Source organism: Coturnix japonica, chromosome 1 (genome assembly GCF_001577835.2).
Source record: "Coturnix japonica isolate 7356 chromosome 1, Coturnix japonica 2.1, whole genome shotgun sequence".
Taxonomy (NCBI): domain Eukaryota; kingdom Metazoa; phylum Chordata; class Aves; order Galliformes; family Phasianidae; genus Coturnix; species Coturnix japonica.
Genome location: NC_029516.1, coordinates 123,861,418 through 123,883,411, shown reverse-complemented (window position 1 = coordinate 123,883,411; position 21,994 = coordinate 123,861,418). Strand labels below are relative to the sequence as shown.

Sequence of the window (21,994 nt, the reverse complement as noted above, 5' to 3'; positions counted from 1 at the left end):
GTTTCTGTTTCTCATAAAATACATTCATATGCATTGTATGCTTCCAAAAATGTTGTCTTTCAATGAGTAACATGCTTGCAATGAATATAACGCAAAATATGGGAACTTCTACGGCATTGACTTTAATGATTTTACTGTGTTCTTTTCTTGGATGGTTCCTTTTTGTGATATTTTTTTCCCATGATGGCAGTAGTTACAATAAGCACTCTATCATTCCACTGAATAAAGGGGTGGGAGAACAGAAAATAGAAAGCTTAGCACTTTCCCTATATTTTTTAATATACAGTACTATTTCAAGTGGGAAATGCTGAAGTTGATGACTTTAGATTTACTTATTTTATTAAGGTGTTAAATTTTTTTTTATTTGTAGCAAAATACGTGGATTCCAAATTAAGAGCTGGTAATAAAGAAGCGACGGATGAAGAGCTGGAAAGAATCCTCGACAAAATCATGATCATATTTAGATTCATTCATGGTAAGAAATGTCTGTCCTAAGTTAACACAACTGAAAATACTGTCTTTGCTAGTAGCTGAACTTCAGCCCTCTGAGGAGTGTAGGAGATCATTTTTAGTGTGAGCTTCCTTGAGAATTAGTCTTCTATCTGAGTTGCCTTGCAGTTGAAAGAGCACAATAAATACAACAGGGAGGACAGGCTTCTTTGGAGATGAAGTTACAGTCTGTGGTGGAGACCATAGAATGAGAGTAAGATTTAGCAAAGTATGGTAGTAAAATAATTCAAAAATAAAAGGAACCAAATGTCTATATAGTTTTCTTTGTTGTTGGGTAGTGAATATTGATCTACTGATCGGTGTGTTATGAGTGAAGGCTTGTGTCACAAACCTGAATTGTGATGGTTCAAATACAATGTATGACTTTATTTTTGTTTCAATTTCCATGCAGGTAAAGATGTATTTGAGGCATTCTATAAGAAAGATTTGGCCAAAAGACTGCTAGTTGGGAAGAGTGCATCTGTAGATGCTGAGAAGTCCATGTTGTCAAAGCTTAAACATGGTAGGCATCTTCAGCTGTGTGAACTGTTTATTACTTTTTGGAATGTAGTTTGGAATCCTCATTATCTCATGCTTTAAACAGTGACAAGCCAGATCTTAAGTAATATCTGAGTATTGTGCTCAGTGAAAACTATTGGGTTGACCTCTCGGAGATGTGACTGGTTCATTTAATCTGCCTGCATAGGAGCAGAATACGTACTCAGTTGCGGGTGCTCCAAACCCTGACAAATCTGGCACAACTGTCTCTGGTTAGACCTTCATAAATTGTTCTGTGCTTGTTTGTAATTGTGGGATCTTTGCTTTAATTTGTGTGACAGAATGTGGGGCTGCTTTTACCAGCAAACTGGAGGGCATGTTCAAGGACATGGAACTGTCAAAAGATGTCATGGTTCAGTTTAAGCAGGTACCTTCAGATTGTGTTTACGTGCTAAACTTTCGTCAGCGATGGGGAAGCACTTCATAGTGTTAAACCTTGAATTAAGCTATAATGAAATTGAACAGCTTTTGTGCAGGGCCTTGATCTTGGTCATAGAGTTCTCATAAATCTATTTATAGAGCAGAATTTATTTATTCTTTATCTATTCAAAGATGACCTTTTTTTACAGATTTATGCGATGTCTTTTTAAGCAAATTGAAGTCTAAACGCCACACAGTAATTCAGTTTGCTGACATGCTTTAAAGTCCATATTCCTTAATTCTGTAAACTGCTGCTTCTCTTTGTGAATGACCTATGCCGGAGAGACTCCCTAAAGGCTGTTAAAGTGCATAGAAACCGAATGTATCTCAGTCACTGTACTTCAAAACGGTTGGTGACTGAGGAAATATGCTGCAAGAAAATGTGCATGTTTGCTCTGTTGTTATGCTTCTCTTGGGCACCTTTTAGGGGCCTTGCTGTAGACCGAGTACTGGGATAATAGAGGTCTGACTTGAAGCAGCTGCTCCACTACTAAAATACTGTAGTGATTTTTCTGTCCCAGATTTTATGGCCTGTTGAGAAGTGATCTTATACTGAAAAATATAAGATTATACTGGAATATATAAGAAAATGTGTCATCTCACAGAGATCTCAAAGTCCCAGGGAACCTCAACATTTTTGTTCTGGCTTCTGGTCGAAAGTTTTTGCTTTGCTTTCTTTTCTGTGCGTGTGTGATACCTCGTATTATGTCTAATGAAGGATGTGACCTGTAGGAATTCATCATTATTCTTCCAAGTTTAGATTTCTAGTTTAAGCCAAGTATATCATTTTTCTAATTTATCATGCAAACAAGTATACCTGAATGATTTTTTGTCTCTTGTATTTTAGTATATGCAGAACCAAAGTGACCCAGGAAATATAGACCTGACAGTAAATATATTAACAATGGGATACTGGCCAACTTATACGCCTATGGAAGTTCACTTGAATTCAGAGGTTAGTTTTTGAATTTTCCTTCTAAGTGCAGTTTATATGGTAGTATCATAATCACAGAATCATAGAATTACCCAGGTTGGAAAAGACCTTGAAGATCATCAAGTCCAACCGCAGCCTAACCAGTACCCTAAATCAGTAGCATAGGATGAATTAATGCCCTTAATTTAATGTATTTCTGGAAGACTTTAACATTTTTTTTTTCTCATAAGATTAAAAAGTACAAGTTTAAAACATAGTGGATAAAATCTGCTCTGAGTTTTTTTTGGGTGATTGCTTCACTTAATTTTTTTAACTTCTTAAAAATACTAATCTTAAATTTGCATCAAAGGAAAAATCAGCATCCTAATTAACATTGCATTTGAGCAGTAGTTTAAAACAGTTCACAGTAATTAGCCAGTCTAGCTACAATGGTTATGCCTACTGATCCCACCAATACATTACTGCATGATCTTCCGCCCCCATAAGGTCCTTCCTGTCTATAATGTGTCTCATAAAACTAGCCCTAGTGTTTAAATGGTGTGTCTGGGGGAAAAAAAGGTTTGCTTCAAAGCTGATATATTTTGCAATGCTTGTATCTGTAGCTATGTATATTTGGAGTACCCTGCAGTACCTTGCTTGATCTTGTGTGCCCTGGTGGCGCAGTGGTAGGAATGCCGCTTTGCAACACCGGGCCCGGGTTCAAATCCCCTGTGGCACAAGTGGTAGAAGTGCTGCTCTGCTACACAGAGGCTCGAATCCCAGGGATTGGACTCGATGATCTCTAAGGTCCCTTCCAACCCACACGAGACTATGATACTATGATGATCTGAAGTGCAGCAAGCACCTAGGAAATCAGGGCTGGTGACATTGGTCCTCTTCAGTTCAGAGCAGTAGAAGCTTTTGTGCATTTGCCTCTGTGCCATGCTTTCCTGGAGTGAAGGGCCATGAAGATGATCAGAGGGCTGGAACACTTCCCTTGTGAAGACAGGTTGAAGGAGCTGGGCTTGCTTAGCTTAGAGTAGGGAAAGCTCTGGGGAGACCTCATTGTTGCCTTCCAGTATGAAAGTATGAAATATTGTTGAGGAGAACCAAAGAAATTGTATTTGAAAACATCCAGCCTCACTATACTGGTAAAACACTAATGAACTTTGTGTCTTTGTTTTGCAGATGATTAAGCTTCAAGAGGTATTTAAAACCTTTTACCTAGGAAAACATAGTGGTCGAAAGCTACAGTGGCAGACCACGTTAGGGCATGCTGTCCTGAAGGCGGAGTTTAAAGAAGTGAGTTTGTTAATAGAAGTTTGCTTATTTAACGCTTAGCCTGTTGAGAATGAAATTAAAGTTGGTTATTCAGAATCCAGTCATGTTTAGTATTTCTTTTTTTAATAAAGGTAGTAACGTGTTTAGTGGAGGAACAATCACTGTTCAGTAGTTGTATTTTGAGCAGAAAGTGGGCTTTTGCTAATGGAACCAAAATACCACCTAGCTAGAAGACATGAGTGAAACCTCCTATTTGTAGTCATTCAGACAACATTATTGAAGTAAGGAGTGTTGTAATGAGGAAGAAAAATAGAGATCAACATCTTATTTTTTAATAGAGTTTTGTTCGTAGAAATACTGGTGACATTTTTAGTATGCTTAACTGTTGCAAAAGGAGACTGAAGGGCATTAGTGATGTAATGACTGGTTAAAATTTAAACGCTTGTTTAATTATTTAAGTCTTAAATAATCACATTGTTTCTTAATGTGGTTTTGTTTCTTCTTGTGGAATATCTTGCCTTGCTAATGAATGCGACTTAGTTGAAACAGAGTAAACAACAACAGTGTTATTTTATAAACTCACTGTAAATAGTGGATTTTGGCACTTGTATATCAACAAGGATAGATAGATTTGTTGTTAATTGACAAAAGAGTGTATATCTGTCTGAAGAGTTTTATTTCCTTTTCATAGCCAGCCGGAACAAACATTTTACTACTGACAATATGCGGTTGGAGTAGAAAGAAATTTGCAAAGCTAGAATTCCATGTATTGTAATTAAAATGAAATGGTGTGGAGTAAACGTTAGGCCGTTCTAATGAGGTTCTGGTTTGTACCATGCTGCTACTGTTAGATAAACAGAAAAGGTCTTAAAAACATCCTTTTTCCTTGATACTGCATTGAAGCAGATTCTTCTGTGTGACAGGCATTCAAAAATGCACATCTATCAATAAAGAATGTACAGCTTCTCTAACTTAACACATTTGGGAGATGTAAGATAAGATAGTCTGAGAATTACTTCTAAATCTTTGACCCTTCTTTTTTTAGGGAAAGAAAGAATTTCAAGTGTCGCTCTTTCAGACGTTAGTTCTGCTTATGTTTAATGAAGGAGATGAATTCAGTTTCGAAGAAATTAAAATGGCCACGGGTATAGGTAGGAAAAATACTTTGTGGTTCTTAAATATTCTTCACCGAGTGACTGACAATTATGGATCTGTAGGTAAAAATGTGAGTGGTGATAAAGGCTTGTTGTATGTTTGGATTATTTCTGTTATAGCACTCTTTCAAATATTATAATCTGAAAATAATCTGTTACGGAATGCTGCCGTTTTGGGGCAATTCAAGAGGTTAGTTCTGAGAGCGTGACTGTTTCTTTTCCACCACTGTTGCTGGAATGCTCTGTTTACAATAGATCTGATTTTTTAACAAGAGCAGCGTCCGATAGCAAGTATGTATGGTATCTGTTCCTCTTGCACTGTGAATCTGAAGATGGATGGATTATAGAAAACTGAAGGGAACTTAATCTCTGCATCAACCAGTAGATTATATCCAGTAGCCTTTGCTTGTCAGACCCTAAGATCAACCCAATAAAACAACTGCTGAAGAATCACTGAATCACCAGGGTTGGAAAAGACCCACAGAATCACCCAGTCCAACAAGAAGTATCTGAATACAGACAAACACTAAAATACTGTAAATAAAACATTGTCAAAAGGGATTGTCAGGAATCCCAGTGGTTCAGAAGGATGCATTTCAAAAGGCAGCACAGCCTAAGTACTCCAGCTTCTCAGACTTGAAGCTTCAGCTTGCTTAGTCACTCATTCCATAAATACTAAGGCAGCTGAAGAAAACTTGTGCCAGCGTGAATGATAAGCACTGGAATAGTCCAGAGACTAATTAGGTCAGAGTACAGTGCTTACAGAACAAACATAAGCTCACACAAGCCTGATCCAGATCCTGCATTCTCACTTTGTATTACTTTACCTTGGAGCTTACGTTCTGGCTGCCTTACAGCAACAGATTAAAATCCACTGCATGAAAACACGTTACATTATAGCGCAATAGAAAGGACTTCAATAAACTGTTATCAGGGCAGCCAGCTAGAACTGATGGATTGCTGGGAGCTGCCTATTTTATGTCATGTAATTGCACTGAGTGCTGTGCCTATCTCTTAAGAGGAACTAGTGTAGAATGTAATGAGGACAGTCCATGGCCCACAGGTTGCCCATGAGTCCAGGGTGGCTGAAGTAAAGTCCTTCTTCCACACATGGCATTCAGAGCTTCTGCCATTCCCATTTAGCAGTCTCCCTCCTTGTAAGTGAAAGTCTTATGGCCAAAAGTGCTCTCAGGAGTTGGTCTCACACTGCCCCCTTCCTGCCTTCTGCTACTTGGCTGATCCTTTGCTGAGCAGTACTCTGGATTTTGCCCAGCAGCGATAAGCTGTGAAACTGTTGACCACTGTGTGTTATAAAAACGGGAAGCTTGCAGCATTCAAGGGACAAGGTTCAGAGAAGAGCAATGAACTGGGAGGTTTCTCAATGGATGGAAGCCACCTCTGTCTTAGGAAGTCCTTTGGTCCTAAATGACTGAAACTCAGCAGTGGGGTAGGAGAGGGAGAGAAGCAGGGAAGGGAAGTATGGAACATTCCTGCATTAGCTTCCCATTTGCATGCTGTCCTATGCACACCAGCTTATGGCCTGTCAAAGGCCAGACACTGGTCTGGATGGACCTTCTGACCCAGATGTGTGTTCTTCTGTTCTAAAGCAAATGTAGATGGATGCTGAAACTCCCAACTCTGAAGTATTGTGTTTAGCTACTTCCTTTACTGTGGTGTTCACGTGTGCTAACACTTCTTTGGGGGTGCTGGAAGCTTTGTGCAATTCTTATTTGGTGTTTTATTACAAGGTGTTAACCAGTCTTTGTACACTGGTACAGAAGAAGGTGCAGAAGAGATCAGAGCTATACCAGCACCATAAGACAAAATATCACGAGTTGAAGTGTCAGTAAAGGGCGTAGAAAGATCACTGTGAGACAGCAGCATCTGATGACATTCATGTGGAAGCTTTAGAGAAACTTTCCAGTGTAAAGGCTGAATTAGTCTCTCACAACTGAAGTGAGCCTTGGTGTGAGAAGAATGGTAGGTGACGAGAGCAGTGGTTTGGTTTGGGAGTTTCGTTTTGGTATTTGTTTTTTATTTTTAAGTTAATGGAGTAATTCTGTAGGGTATCAGGCATACGGTGGGAAGAAGAGAACTGATGGGCTCATATATCAAGGAAGAGCAAGCACAGTGAACAAGCATATGCATGGTCATAACTGTACACTTGAGTTTTTAAAAGTTCTTGGTTAATGCTTGTAACAAGCTCTTAAGTAAGTTTTCATGGCTTGTGAGGTGAATTCTCCTGGGTGAATAATTGATTAGAAGACGGAAAATAGCTAGGAATTAAAAGGCTACTTTCATAGTGAAAGGAATCTCCTAGTAGGGATTCCCTTGTTATTATTCAACTTAGTCTCTAACGATCTGAAAAAGAATATTGATCTGATAGAATTTGATGCTTCTTCCTTAGGAAGGTCGAATCTGAAAGTTCTGTAAGTTACAAAGGGATCTCCCACTAAAACAATTAAGAGATTAAATAGCATCCAGTGTTGCTGAATGCAAACACGTCTGCAGAGAGAGAGAAATAACTTCAATCACATGTGCAGAGACTGGCTTTGTTGTGTGAGACTACCATGTATTTTGATCCAATTCGTATAACATAATGCAGCTGTTCTCAACTGAAACAGAGTCAGCTGTCAAAGATTAATGGCTGGCCCAAAAGCTGTAATTCTCAAGCTTCACATCAACTCAGCCCCCAGTTTCTTGCACATGCATTGATGTTTAGTTGAGAACACCATGTGATCAGAAATTCTGCTCATTTGATATGTTCCTGTGGGCCTCTTAGAGGCATCATGAATAATGTGCAGGAGTGAGATGTAAAGCATTTGGGATTTTCCAATGTTAGAAAAATCTGTTGGGTAACTCTGGTAATCTCCCTTCTCCTATTGGAACTTTCACAGCGGTTCCTCAGGCTTCTCAGTCAGTGTATCCCCAGCTCCTTTGCTGACTGCAGCAGGAGATGGAGCCAACCAGATCAGTATTTTTGTGGTCTACCTGAGAGTCATACTGAAGCTAATATGAAGAGACTATCAGTTTGTGTGGCAGAAGCCAGTGAGATGGTATGACTCATAGCTTTCAATTGTTTGAGGAAAGCACTTCACACAGTAAAGCTGAGCAATCTGCATTCCTCTCTGCACTTGGTAGGAGAGCACAGCCACAGGACAGAGCATCAGTTAATTCATATCAGTCAGTTGTGATCCTACTATGTGTGCTATACAGAGGTGAAAATGGTATCTTCTGTGATTCTGCTATTCAGACTCTTAGTCATTTATGCAGTTTCTGTATTAGCTACATTGCTGGATTTACAGGTTTGTTTTCTAAACGGCCTGTACTTAAAGTAGGTGAGTGTCTGGGTTTCTAAACTCCTGGGCATTGAAATAACCAGAAGACTGGTCACTATCTGTGTTATAGACTTTGTCTATTGCGTCTTTAAGTCCCATTTAACACCAAATGTCTACACTGTTCTGGGACAAAACATGGACTGTCGCCACATTTACACACAACCCCACCCACCCCAAAGATATCCCATTTGTCTTCACATCCCTTTGTCTTTATCCATATAGAACATAGAATCATAGAACAGCCCAAGTTGCAAGGGACCCACAAGGATTCAGTTCCTTTCCCACACAGGAGCACTCAAAAAAACAAACCCTGTGTCTGTGGGTGTTTCCTTGAATGCTGACAGCATGGTGCTGTGCCTGCGCACCAAAAGACTTCAGCCTCTCCTCACACACCCTACAGACCTCTCCCCACTTTCACAGCCATCCTTTGGACACTCTAACAATGTTATATCCTTACATTTTGGAACCCACATACAGTGCAGAGTAGGACAGCCCTCCTCACCTGGCAGCAGTGCTGGGCCTGGTGCACCTCAGGGCACGGTTGGCCCTTTGGGCTGGCAGGGCTCACTGCTGGCTCACATTCAACGTCCTACTAGCCACAGCCCCCAAGATCCTTTTGTATGGGGCTGCTTCCTAGTCCCTCAACCCATCCATACATTAAGATCAAGGGAATAACAACAGCATACGGCACCATACAGAAAATATAAATGATTAAAATGTGCCACATAAAAGTAATATAAAAATAAAAGATTAGGAACCTCAACAGTATGCTACCTATGAAGAATTAATTAGGTAAAGCTGGGACTTTTGTTTTGCACTCACAGTTAGGATAAATTATACCCGGTCTCTTTAGAAGATACGAGATTGCTGCTGATAGACTGATATAGTTAGAAAATATATCAACTGACACCCAGAGAAAGAGTGGTTACCTGCTCTTTGGTTGCTGTGCTTCTTTGAGACATACTGTCCAAATATATTCCAGTTTTTCCTGCCTTTCTCATTATTGAGAAAGCCTCTCTGAAATAAATGCGTTTCCTGCTTTTCCTTGCATGATTGAAAGGCAATTTTGAGTTCCTTGCCCTTTGGCACTCTGTGACCTGCAGTTTCACACGCACAGCAGAAGCAAAGCTCTGGAGGGTACTGGGGTTTGTAATGGCAGCCTTGCACAGTGGCATGGGTTCTATTTGGGCAAAAACACATCAGCAGTCTGCATTTACTGAAAGTGAAAAGCCTAAAAAGTGTGAAACAGGGTTTTTTAATAATGAAAGAATATATGGAAGATGTTCTGTTGAGTTGTTGAACATCATTCTGTGTGAACATGTAAGCTAAAGTATTTTAGAAATAACAAGCATTCCACTTTAGCTCATCCATTCCGTGCAGTTCAGCACTGCATTGCAAAACGTTTGTTTTAACTTGTAGACTTTTTGGATCTGAAACATTTGGTGCTAATTTTGTGTTATGAGTAAAAGTATTCCAGAGACCGCAGAGACTGTTTTAATGCCAAATCCTGAGACGTCTTTGCAAGATAATTACTAGAATGTTTTAGGCTTCATTTATCTACTCGTCCAAGTGCTTTTAGCTTTAAATCTTAATAGATAAAATTTCCTTTGCCCGCTTGTTTCCACTCCTTTCCTATTGTGGAGAAGTTTAATGGATATAATAGCTGTCAGCGGCACCTTCTGAGCTGATAGAAAGATGTTTGGTAAGACTTCTCTCCTATTTTCTTCTTTGTTTTTCATTTGTGTTTATATTTGCATCTGATGTATAAAAAAAGCAATGAAATCACCTAAAATGAGTGGTTTAATTTTCTTGTTGTGATCAGCTGATTTTTCTATCGATGTCCTGTTACTGCCAAACAAATCTGCAGCGATAACACCAGGCTTGTGTTGCCGAGATATTGTTTTTCTGACACTGCTGCTAGATAGAAGCTTTGTTGAGGTGATCCCTATGTTCCTGTCAGGTCTGTATTCTTAACTTGTGCAGCTCTGTGCACACTTGCAGTGCACACACTCAGCACTTACCTATGAGATGCGTGAGGCCAAGCTTGAAGGCTGTATGCTGTTGTGTAATCAGAACTTAGCTTGGAAGAACACATTAATATAAAAACCAGTAATTTTTTTTCATTCTATGCCTAATTTAATTGCATTAAACTTTTCATACTAATGTTTTGCTCTCTTTTCTCCTATACTTTGAATTTGTTCACAGAGGACAGTGAATTAAGAAGAACCTTGCAGTCTCTAGCTTGTGGGAAAGCACGAGTACTGATTAAAAATCCAAAGGGCAAGGATGTAGAAGATGGAGACAAATTCATCTTTAATGGTGATTTCAAGCATAAATTGTTTAGAATAAAGATCAATCAAATCCAGATGAAAGAAACAGTATGTATTTATTTTTGCATTCATTCTGGTTAACTGTTTATCCATGTCCCACGTGGAGAGACAGAATCTCTGCATTTCCTCTCATAGCTTTTGTATTATTAGAAGGGAAATGTACTTTAATTTTTTGGTAGGGAGGATGACTCACTGATTGTAAATCCCACTGAAATCAAAACAATTCAGATTCCTTCCTTTGCCTACAAAATCAAATGCTATTATATTGAACTGATGGTGTGGTCTTGCAGATGTTTTGTGTCTTACAAGTTTTCATGGTACAGCTGAAGAGCTGTTACTACATTGAACTCATGACTCAACTGTCACTGTGTCACTTTTCTTTATTACGAGGGCAAGAAGGCTATTAAAAGGTCAGGGTTGTCCCCTCGTTTGTAGTGGATGTCCTTGTTTTACTCAATTCCCAGTTCTGGATGCAAGATGATACGTTTTAATTAGTATTGAGTTGTTCCCTTTTGGCCTTTGTCTGTGAAAATTAAAAAGTAGGTTCGAGTTGAGCAGTTTTGTGCAGAAGACAGTGTTTAGACTGTCAAATTCTTGTGTGTTCTTCTGAAAATATGAAGGGAGTTCTTATAAGTTGGTTTATCAGATTTAAAATATGACGTGATCTTTATTTAGATCTTTAATTTTATATTTGACTTGCTTCAGCAGCACACTTCAGAATCACTTAGTTCTTAGCAAGCAGTAATGTATGTAACTGTCCCGTAGGCAATAAAACTACAGAAATATCGTGGATAAAATGATAGCAATAAAAGGTGATACTTGTGGTTTCATATTGTTCTTTAGGTCGAGGAACAGGTTAGCACAACTGAAAGAGTATTTCAAGACAGACAATATCAGATTGATGCTGCCATTGTACGAATAATGAAGATGAGAAAGACTCTCGGTCACAATCTCCTTGTTTCTGAATTGTACAACCAACTGAAATTCCCAGTAAAGGTAATGGATTTTGTTTTTCAGACCATCCTAGGATTAAGTATTAGAATGAGCCAAGGTATCAGAAGTGACGTATCGGCCAATTAACCTGACTTATCCCTCGACTGTCCAGGGGAGAGACACGAACATGGATGCCATGATGTCTTCTCTCAATTTATTGCTGCATCACACTCCTTATATACGATCCTAAATCCCGCGCAGATGCGTACACCTGCTACACAAAACCCAATGCACACGAGAGAACCTGTACACACACCTACCTAAACCCCCCACCCACTAACTCTTAACCCACAGGCCTAACTCAGCTATTCTAGAACACTCCATCTACTCAGAACTACTGTATGCACTCATAAATCCTTGCAAAGACAACCTAGTACCCCAACACAGAAGAAAACAGTTTACCCATTTAGTGTGGCTCATTTTCTTAATGTAGTTTTTAGCTGTCCTGTTTTTTGTTGTTGTTTTGTTTTCATCTGTGAGGTTTTTGTTTGTTTTGGTGGAGGCTTTTTAAATAAAATAGATTGGAATTCGTATGATTAACTGTTCTACTGATCTCATCTTTTCTTGAAGCCTGGAGACTTGAAAAAGAGGATCGAATCTCTCATTGACAGAGACTATATGGAGAGAGACAAAGACAACCCCAATCAGTACCACTACGTTGCATAACGAAGAGGAAATACATATCCAAAAAAAAAACCAAACAACCACAAAAAGAAAAAAACATCATCCAAATATATCTTCAGGACAACAAATACTTATGCTGTTCAGGACTTTATTTTTAGCAGATTTCAGGTTGACGTGTATTATTCAACCAGCTGCATGCACTGCTGTGGACGAGAAGCAAAATGACATTCATCGATCATCCTTATCAAGACTCCTTACTAGTTTTAAATGTCACATTTTTTGTTTCTTTTAGATATTTGTTCTTTTTGGTTCTTGAAAATTTATTTTTACTGTTTTGCTTCACAATGTCATTGAAGTTGGATGGAAAGGTAAAATTACCTGTGCAAGACATACGTTTGTGAAGGATGCAAGTCTGTGTTTTCCATTTCTCTGTTCTAGCTGCATCCATAAGGACCCTATATGCTGCATTCTTTAGCTACAGTGACAAACTTGGGTAACTTTTTAAAGACCCCTAATTGACGAACATTTACGTACAAGCGGTGTTGTTGAAATACACTGAGTTTTTGAAGTTACGCCTCATGAAAACTCTCGATCTTGTGTTTGTTTGTAACTTTTTTCTTTTCAAATGATTATGAACTTCAGTCTGGTTTGATAAATCAGGTTTTGAAGTGAGATCCTTTATGTGCCAAGAGGACAAGCGTGTGCGTAGTGAGTTGTTGGATTATTTAGATAAGATATAATTATTATTTTATTTCTATTTCTGCTGGGGTGAGTGGCAAGGATTAGATTGAGTCAGACGCCCTACCTCATTTTAGGGCAGCTGGTTTTATCACTATGTATGTACTTGCCACAACATTTAGTTTTGCCTTTAAAATTGCCTACAGGGAAACTACTGTACAGCGTGATCCACTTTAAGAAACAAACCTTTTTTTAAAAAGAAAAGACTTTTATGGTCTTGGTGTTGTGAAAGCATAGTTTTTTTGTCTTGAAAGACTGAGGATTTTGTGAGTATTTTGTTACGTATTGTATATATGTAAGTGGATTTGAATTCAAGAATGAAAGACCTTGTAGATCTGTTAGATAATTGTAACTATAAAGAAGATACCTTTTGTGGTACTGCTTACCAGATACTGTTTATTTCCCAGATTTGCATACTGGTGTGTTTCATTCTGCAAAAGAACAACCAAAGGAGTTTTGAGCATGGCATAAATGAGAATTATAACAGCAATATTTTCTGAGAGATACTTTACTAAGCTTATGCAACGTGGATTTTGTGTATCAGTTGGAAGGCCACCATCTCAAATTAAACCTTGCTGAGATTTGACATCTCACAGATTTAGATAGTGGAGTCCTCATTCTGTCATCCGGTGTCATTAATTGTATCAGATTCTTCTGAATTGTTTTCGTTCCCTTTGTGTTTAGGAACTAAAAGCATTCAGTTTCTTGTATTTAAAACATATTTAATATTGTAATTTAATGTAGACTTATTTTAATATTTGAATCCAGTTAATTCAAATAAAATCTTTGATGCATATTAGATTTCCTAGCCTTTGTTAGAACGTGGCATGAGTTTATTTATGCAGTTTGTTCTTTAACATTAATTGCCTTGAAACTGACTTTCCACACATGCAAAAAGCAGTCAGCTCCATCTTCCTAGACTTTTAAAACAAACAGGAACGTGCAAGTCGGATATGGAATGGGCAGAGGCTTTACCCACATAAAGACTTGGCAGTTTTAGACAGTAACTGAAGCAGTGAACATGTATTACCTTCCCTTTCTGAAGCCATCTTCCTGGTTCAATAGGTTTAAACCATATATTAAGAGCAGTGGTGCTATCCTGAAGATTAAATCGATTCTACTTTGCAAAGAGATGTTAATTGACTGATAAAAAAGTGCTAAGATGTGCAGTTTTTCTTAATTGCCATAGCCGAGGACTCCTTGGCCAAATTACTTCGCTGTAGCAATTAAAAATGAGTTGTTCCATGAAGAGTGGCAATATTGAAGCCTGTCATTCTGTGATGTATTATTCCCTTTGTCCCTAACTGTATTCTCCCCCATCTTCCCCATAAATAATCTCAAGAAGCGGTGCCGTGGAGTTTTTATACATAGTTCTGCCTTTCTTTTGATAGGAGTTAACAGAAAACCAATAGAATTTGTTCTATTGTTGGGGCTTTTTTTGTAGGCTGCTGATAGAAATTGGCTGAGCAGCCTGTCTCAACCAGTTTTTTGGTTGATACTGGCTATTTGGTTCACTGTGCCCCATGGGTGTATCCGTGACCGCATGGATGACATTGCTAAAAATTACTTCCTGGAAGATTGCTTAGCAATGAAGACATCAGGCTGCAGCAAAGTAACAGATTTAATCTGCAGTACGGCTGCATTCAGTAGAAAATATCTTGAAAGCCCAAATCATGACAGTTCAACATCCTTGGAGCAAATCATGTAGCAATCTCTTCTGTGGAACAATAAAAACAACAGCAGGAGTCTGGGATACAAGGAGGAATCCATGAATCTTGCCAAAATCTTGCAGTCTAAATCAGTTTATCTTAAACCTTCAGTTTCATTCAACCACACGCATACTAAGTGTTTTTTTTTAAAGCCAGTTTTTCATCTCAGTGTTTTCTGAGGGAAACACAAGTGGATGGCTGACGGTTGTAGGTTCTTCCTGAGTCTGACAATTGAAGTTTTGCTATCAGCCCCTAACAGCCTTCTTCCTGCCCACTCCTTGTGCCACGTGTCCCTCATTCTGTCTTTTATCTCACTTTGTGTTACCTCGTCTAAACCCGTGTTTATAATATAACTCACTTGGTCTGCTCCAGCTTCCTTATTCTGCATCTCTTTGTGCTGTATCTCTTAGGGAAAAAAAGGGAGAACCCACGCCTTTTGGGTGAAGTTCAATGTGTCACTTTGTTATGCAAAGTGACCTACTTGGAGCTTTATGGTCTTTATAAGAGTACTATGGAAAGTGGACTCTGTACTACAGATTCAATTAACTATTTCTGGACAAATCTCATGGAAAGAAAATAACCCCTGTAAAGTGAGATAACGTTCGCCAAAAGGCTACAGCAAAAAAAATGGAGTCATGTTTCATGGGAATTCATCCCAAAAAAAAAATAATTGATCTATATTCTGTCTTCCATTCCAGCCTTCTGCCTGAACTTTGCACCCCAGTTTGTACTGTGTCTCTCAGGTCGTGTGGGCATTTCCTCTATTCTTCCCATCAAAAAGCCATTCTGCATCTATATCTGGTGCCAGAGACATACCGTGGTGTATTGGGAACTGCATGCACTGCTCAGCAGCTCAAATAAAACACATGAGGGCTGTGTAAGAACTGCTTTTCCCTTGGTGACAGCACTCACTTGGGTCTCTGGGCTCCATCTGCATAGGAGCAGCATTTTACATTTGTTTATATCTTACACTGCTATCAAGTTTGCTTGGTGTTGGCCAACAAATAATAGAGCAGTGAGGCTGATGGCCAATATGTTTGCATGAGACATGTTTCATTAGGAAAACAGACTAACAAACACCAAGTCAGTACTGCTGGCAATAATGCGGAGCTTGGATATAGTGCAGTCTCTACACTGCTATAAAAGCTAATGATCCACAGCACATAATATCAATGTCGTTTACTGCTGGTAGCCTTCTGTTCTATAATTACCAACTTCTTGCCATAGTATTATTGTTTGATGCAACATATAAACTGATGTTAGTTGGTAGTAATCCAACAATCTATCATTTTTCAGTTCATAAATGCCTACTTTTCAGTAGAAAGGACGGTTATCATGTAGAACACCTAAACGTGCCATGGGGCTTCTCTCTTCATATTGTATACTGACAGACCTTACTTCACTCCCAGCACAGGTTTCAAAAGCAGCGATAAAAAGAAATGGGAACAACCAAGGTCCCACTTCCACTAACGTCCACTCCTTTGCAGATGACTCATTTGAGCACTTGACCAATGCTGCTACTTATGCCCTTCTTTAAAGCTGACTAACTAACTTCTGCTTTTCATATTACACAGTGAGAATAAAGACTGCTACGAGTGCTGGAGGAAAACATAAATAAATGAAAACCAAAATATTTCTGTCTCTAAAAAGCACAGATAAAAGTGCAGCGTAACAGAAGGTCTGCTTACAGCAATATCATCCAAATAGAAAGGCAGACCCCCAAGCCACACTTAATCTTTGGGAATTGTCATGAAAATAGGAAATATAAGTGAACTGAGACAACTGCCAGGGAAAGGTCACTCAGCCTAAAAGAACTGGCCTTGATTCAGCAGCTGTTGGTAACTAAACTGCATTTCCAAGTAGTTCTAAGTGAAAACGTGCAAAGGCAGCTTGGGAGCAGAAAGGATTGTGATGAATGTAGAGTGAGCTGTAATGAGAAGGATGACACGGCAATCATTTAGAGAAAACATGCTGCTGTTGGCACACTTTCTAACTCCAGAAATAGTCAAATAAGTCCTTGTAAGGTTTCAGATGAGGAAACTCTATCCTCGACAGCTCAGATGAGAAAGAGCGTTGAATTACATTGAATTACAAAGCGATCATATGTCTGGGCTCCGTATCTCCATTACTACACTAACATCTGATGACTACACTTCTTTTTTGTTGTTGTTTTCTTCCCCCAAAATAAGGGGGATTTATTTAAAATGTTGTTGTATTCTATCCACATCAGGTTGCCTTTAAACACAGCGGCAACAAACACAAGGCAACATAGAGCTTAGACGGGTTTAATTGCAAGTTTAGGCTGGATATTAGGAAGAACTTCTTCACAGAAAGGGTAGTTAGGTACTGGAATAGGCTCCCCAGGGAGATGGTTGAGTCGCCATCCCTAGTTGTGTTTAAGAGCCGTTTGGATGTGGTGCTCAGGGATATGATTTAGTGTAGGGTTGTTAGAGTTAGGGTACTATGGTTAGGCTGTGGTTGGACTTGATCTTCGAGGTGTTTTCTAACTTGTGTAATTCTATTCTATAGTTGCTCCCTCACCTCTCCCACCTTCCCAACACACCACACTTCCATCCCCCACCGAGCCTTCCCCCTCCCCTTGTGCCTCACACATCACGTGAGGACGCGGGGCGGTGCCAGTGACGTCTGGGCCATATGACCGGCCGTGGCTGTCTGCTGTCTCCGTACCCCCCGCTCCTCGCTGCCCTCCTGCCGCCTCCTCACGCCTCCTGCCCCGCTATGGCGCGGGTGCTGCTCGCGGCCGTCCTCCTCGGTAAGGGAAAAAGCGGGCGGGAGGGCTGCTATCAGCGGTAACCCCGGGCCCTGTAGGCTGGCATGGCGCTGGGAGGCCTCTCTCTCCCCTTATGGCCGCCCTCCTTTCAGCGGAGGGGTTCGACGAGGGGGGCTGAAAGCGTGAGGGCGGCTTGGGGGGCTGCGGTAATAACAGCATTGCGCTTCTGGAATAGCACATTACACGGGGTTGGGGATTGCGACAGCCTGCGAGGCCGCTGAGGTCGCTCCGGCAGTAGGCAGCTGTGTGGCTGTTGGCAGTTAGGCTGGGCCCGAGGGCTGTCGCTAAGGGGCCCGGCTGCCAGGCCTGCTACTGGGGTTGCTGCCTGCAGCCCAAGAGGCACCAAGCTATTTCTTCAGTAGGGACTCATGGCGTATGTACGGCTCACACTTGTTTGCATTCCAGTCAGACTGCAGTTCTGAAGTGATACCGCCCGCTGCTGCTTTGTTCTGGGGTTGTGATAACCCTCCTCTGATCAAATAGCAACTGTAAACGTAGCTCAGTCCATTTAACTGCTTAGCGTGTAATCTGTGTCTGTTGCTTCAACAGCAGAAGCTGCACAAGTTTACTACTGAGCAACAATTTACTAACAGTATTATATTGTTATTATTATACTAGTGGATACACAGACATCTCTTCTCCCTAGGACCTCAGAGCCATAGAAGCACAAAATGTCTTCGGTTGGAGGGGGCCTTAAAGATGGGCATGATCTTGAGGGAGAGCTTTGTGGTGCAAACAGCACAGCTAACATCCATTTTCTGCTTTTGGCAGGGGGGTTGGACTCGATGATCTCTAGAGGTCCCTTCCAACCCCTACAATTCTGTGATTTTCTGGCAGCAGTGAGGAGCAGCACAGCCTTACAGGAGCCTGTCAGGTGTTCACAGCCCCTTAGTCATCAGAGGGAACGCTGATCAGGTTAATGCAAGATCACAGGCGGCTGAGGGATTAGCATGGGTGGGTCCAGTGGGAAAGCATTTGGCAGGGCCTTGACTCAGGGATAAGAGATTGATATCTGCTCGATTCTTTTTTTTCTTCCCTCCCTGCACGTTGGTTACTCTTTCAGTTTCCTTTCACACTAACCAGCAAGCACTGAGCTGAACGTTTCACATGTCAGCATTAAGCTTTTCCTGACTAATAGTGAGATGGTGATATGGAGGGATCCGTGTGCTGCTGAGCACAATGTATCAGCTGTGCTGTGTGTCAAGCGCAACAGAGCTGCCTCTGCTTCTGCCATGCCAGGGCACTAGCAGTTCTCTGTGCTAAAACATGGACGTGGCAGAGAAAACATTTCCCAAAACATCTAAGTTTAGTCAGACATTGATTGATTCAGTGTCAGTGAGTAAATAATGTCTAGGATCCAGGGGGGAAATAATGAGATAAAGGTAGCATGATGCTGGCTCAGGGTTATTAATGCAGCCCTCGTGCTCTCATTGCACAACCTTAGTCTGAAGGGGAATTTCAAACATTGCCACCAGTGTGTTTTGCTGTTTGTACTTGCAGTGAATGCGTCGATTACAAGAGCTTTGGTAACAGGCCAGAGCACTCCTTGGGAATGGCAGCTTATAGGGGGAGAAACTTTAGCTAACAAATGTTAGCCGCTAAATAATGTGATGTTATACTATTTTCCTGAGTCTTGGGGTTGCCAGTTCTATGTGACTGTGTATTGAGTGGTTTTCATGCAATGTGACTGCTTATACGTTGTGCAGCTTCTGAAATGTGGCTTTATCAAACGCTGCCCTTAACCATTGTGCTCGCTTGATGGCTTCTTTGAGTGTATTGGCACAGTGTTAAGGGACCTGAATGTGTGTGTGGGTGCCAGGTCCATCACGTGATGGTTTGCTCAGTCCTGACTCGTGCAGCTCTTCTGGCTCACAAGGCCAGGGCTGTGCCAGCTCCTGTGGCACTGTTTGTCTGTGGCATGTTCCTTAGCTTTCTGGTTAGCCTGGCTTCAAGGTTTCACTTTGTGTAACCTGCTTCCAGATTGTTTGGATGGTTTCTAATCATGTTTGCTGCGCGTCTGACTTCAAGTTGCACTGATGTCCTGCTGAATCTGAGAGCAGCAGCGTCTTTGCCCTCTTTGTCACCTGCCAGTGCTGCTTTCCAAGGGTGAGAGCAGAGCCCCTGCCAGCAGCGGATAGAGTTTCAGCTGTGGCTCAGCATTGCACAGGGGCATGTGGCTTAGCTGCTTCTTCTCCAGTGTGGGCTTGGATGTGTGGTCCTTATTTAATTATTGGGGCTGTCAGCTTAATTGAGGGGCGTGTTAGCTGTGTGGTGTGACACAGCAGTGCCAGGCAGTGCAAGTGCTAAAGGAACTCATGTGAGTGCTGGGATGTCTCGCCATGGTAGGTCAGCCTTCCCACAGGACTTGTGGCATCAGCCTCTGTAGAGCTGTCTCAAGACTTCCTTCCTCTAGACTGTAAACCATAAGAAGCTTCATGTGACTAAGCTGGATGCAACTATGGCCAAATGGCAAGTGTACAGCTGCAAAGGATCCTTTCTATTATAATGCTCCTGTGCCATTGTGGTTATGAAGGCAGAAGTCATTAATCCACCTGCATGTTTGAACTGAGAAACAAGATGTCGTCTATCTTAATGTAAATCAACAACGCTGAAAAGGTAGTCTGAGATTGACTGTATAAATTCATCCCTGCAAGTTCTTCTCACTAGTGACAAGTGACAGGATGAGGGGAAATGGCCTCAAGTTGCACCAGGGCAAGTTTAGGTTGGATATTAGGAAGAACTTCTTCACAGAAAGGGTAGTTAGGTACTGGAATAGGCTCCCCAGGGAGGTGGTTGAATTGCCATCCCTGGTTGTGTTTAAGAGGCGTTTGGATGTGGTGCTCAGGGATATGATTTAGCAGAGGGTTTTTAGAGTTAGGGTACTATGGTTAGACTGTGGTTGGACTTGATGATCTTCAAGGTCTTTTCCAACCTGAGTAATTCTATGATTCTAAGTTGGCATGGATGTGTCTTCTGGGATTGGATGTGGAACACAGCAGGTGCTGCGCAAGTGCAGTTCATCCCATTCTCTCCTATAGTACTCACCCACATCTGGAGTTGAACTCTGGGCTCCTTTTTTCCATGCTTTACACTGAAGCACGTCGAAACAACAGCTGAAGTGTGCCCAGCCTTATCTCTTCCTGATGTTGAAACCCTGCACCCAGTCTGAGTCCATTGGTGGCAGCTAAATGCTAAGTCAGAGGTTTTTCTGATGACCAGCTTGTCTTGGGAGAAGCAATTCATGCATCGAATCTGCTTTGCTTTCATTCATTCCCTGGAAGCAGGAGAGTGGCTAAATAGTATGATCTTTAAAGAGAAATGTATTTTTAAAGTTCTTAGGGTTTTTTTTCTGTATTCTCCTGAGTGTTGTATAGGCCCAGGATCAAAGCAAAGCTCTTCCAATTGTTCAAGGTATCCACCTGGGAGTGGTGGTTACACTAGAAGGTGTGATTAGTGGAGAGCATTAACTCCTCAGGAATTTTTCCATTCTCATTTCTGGCATAGCCATTAGAAGTCTGAAGCACCAAGGTCACTGTTCCACTCCCCAAATGGCACAGAGCTGACAGGATCCTTCCAAACCAGCAGAGGGAGTGAATTACTGGCTAATTCTGTTTGCTTCTTCAATGAGGAATAAACCTTTCTGGATAAGAAGCAGCATTTCTTATGTCTTCATGTTGGTGTCCCATGGGTAGCAGTGTTTCCTGTGCTCTCCATCAGGCACCTGTATCACTTCACAGAATCACAGAATTGTAGGGGTTGGAAGGGACCTCTAGAGATCATGGAGTCCAACCCCCCTGCCAAAGCAGGTTCCCTACACCACGTCACACAGGTAGGCGTCCAGGTGGGTCTTGAATATCTCCAGAGGAGACTCCACCACCTCCCTGGGCAGCCTGTTCCAGTGGCAGCCTGTTCCACTTAGTGCTGGGGATGTGTCTGACTGAATTGGGCTGGCTTGCTGCCCTTTACTCACACCGGGTAGCACAAAAATACTGAAGAAGGTTTTGTTTATGCGGGAGAACATAGTAGCAAACCCTTAATTGTATAAAAGTAGCTTTAGTTTGCTGTCCTTATCAGTGGTCCTTTTTTCTAGTGCAGCTTGGAGACAGTGAATCATTAACTGTTTTGACCCAAGGTCCTCTTTGTAGGCAGCAAGGGTAAACAATTGCCATTAATGACAGGTGCTTGCTTTTTTCTAAAGCACAACAGGTATTCATCTTTCTCCTTTAATAGGTTTCCATTATACAGGAGTGTAGCCAAAGGGTTGCTGTGCTTGACCAGCAGGATTTGAATCATTACAAGGTAGAAACCTGAAATCATCTTGGTGTGGGCAGGAGTGGGTCAAGCATCCCAGCTTTCTCTGCACCATGTTCACAAGGCTCAGATTCAGATTGTTCGGCCGTGCCAGGTTGTTTTGCAACCACTGTAGTTTTCGGTTTGGTGTGAACCGTGGTAGATCGCTGAGACAAACTGTTACGTAAGGAAAGAGGTTTCGTTTCAGCTGAACGAATATTGAACTTCACAGAATGACCCAGGTTGGAAGGGACCTCAAGGATCATGTAGTTCCAACCCCCCTGCCTGGCAGGGCCACCAAACATACACATTTACTAGATCAGGTTGCCCAGGGCCCCGTCCAACCTGGTCTTGAACACCTCCAAG

General features: G+C 41.2%; 2 protein-coding genes across 4 annotated transcripts in view; both read left to right on the top strand.

The window, feature by feature from the left end:
* Positions 1 to 13,637, top strand: part of CUL4A (cullin 4A) — a 33,138-nt gene extending 19,501 nt beyond the window's left edge. The window contains exons 12-20 of one of the 3 annotated variants that reach the window (XM_015849386.2): positions 371 to 475; positions 902 to 1,012; positions 1,329 to 1,414; positions 2,315 to 2,422; positions 3,569 to 3,682; positions 4,707 to 4,812; positions 10,359 to 10,531; positions 11,327 to 11,479; positions 12,047 to 13,637. In XM_015849386.2, the coding sequence (XP_015704872.1) occupies positions 371 to 475; positions 902 to 1,012; positions 1,329 to 1,414; positions 2,315 to 2,422; positions 3,569 to 3,682; positions 4,707 to 4,812; positions 10,359 to 10,531; positions 11,327 to 11,479; positions 12,047 to 12,142 (1,052 nt within the window). In that variant the 3' untranslated portion in view covers positions 12,143 to 13,637. Of the gene's footprint in view, positions 1 to 370; positions 476 to 901; positions 1,013 to 1,328; positions 1,415 to 2,314; positions 2,423 to 3,568; positions 3,683 to 4,706; positions 4,813 to 10,358; positions 10,532 to 11,326; positions 11,480 to 12,046 lie in introns of those variants that run through there. The other 2 variants (XR_004305901.1, XR_004305902.1) reach the window with 2 other exon arrangements.
* Positions 13,638 to 17,202: 3,565 nt separating this feature from the next.
* Positions 17,203 to 21,994, top strand: part of LAMP1 (lysosomal associated membrane protein 1) — a 15,468-nt gene continuing 10,676 nt past the window's right edge. Inside the window, exon 1 of the mRNA XM_032442646.1 lies at positions 17,203 to 17,320. Coding sequence (XP_032298537.1) covers positions 17,203 to 17,320 — 118 coding nt within the window. The remainder of the gene's footprint in view (positions 17,321 to 21,994) is intronic.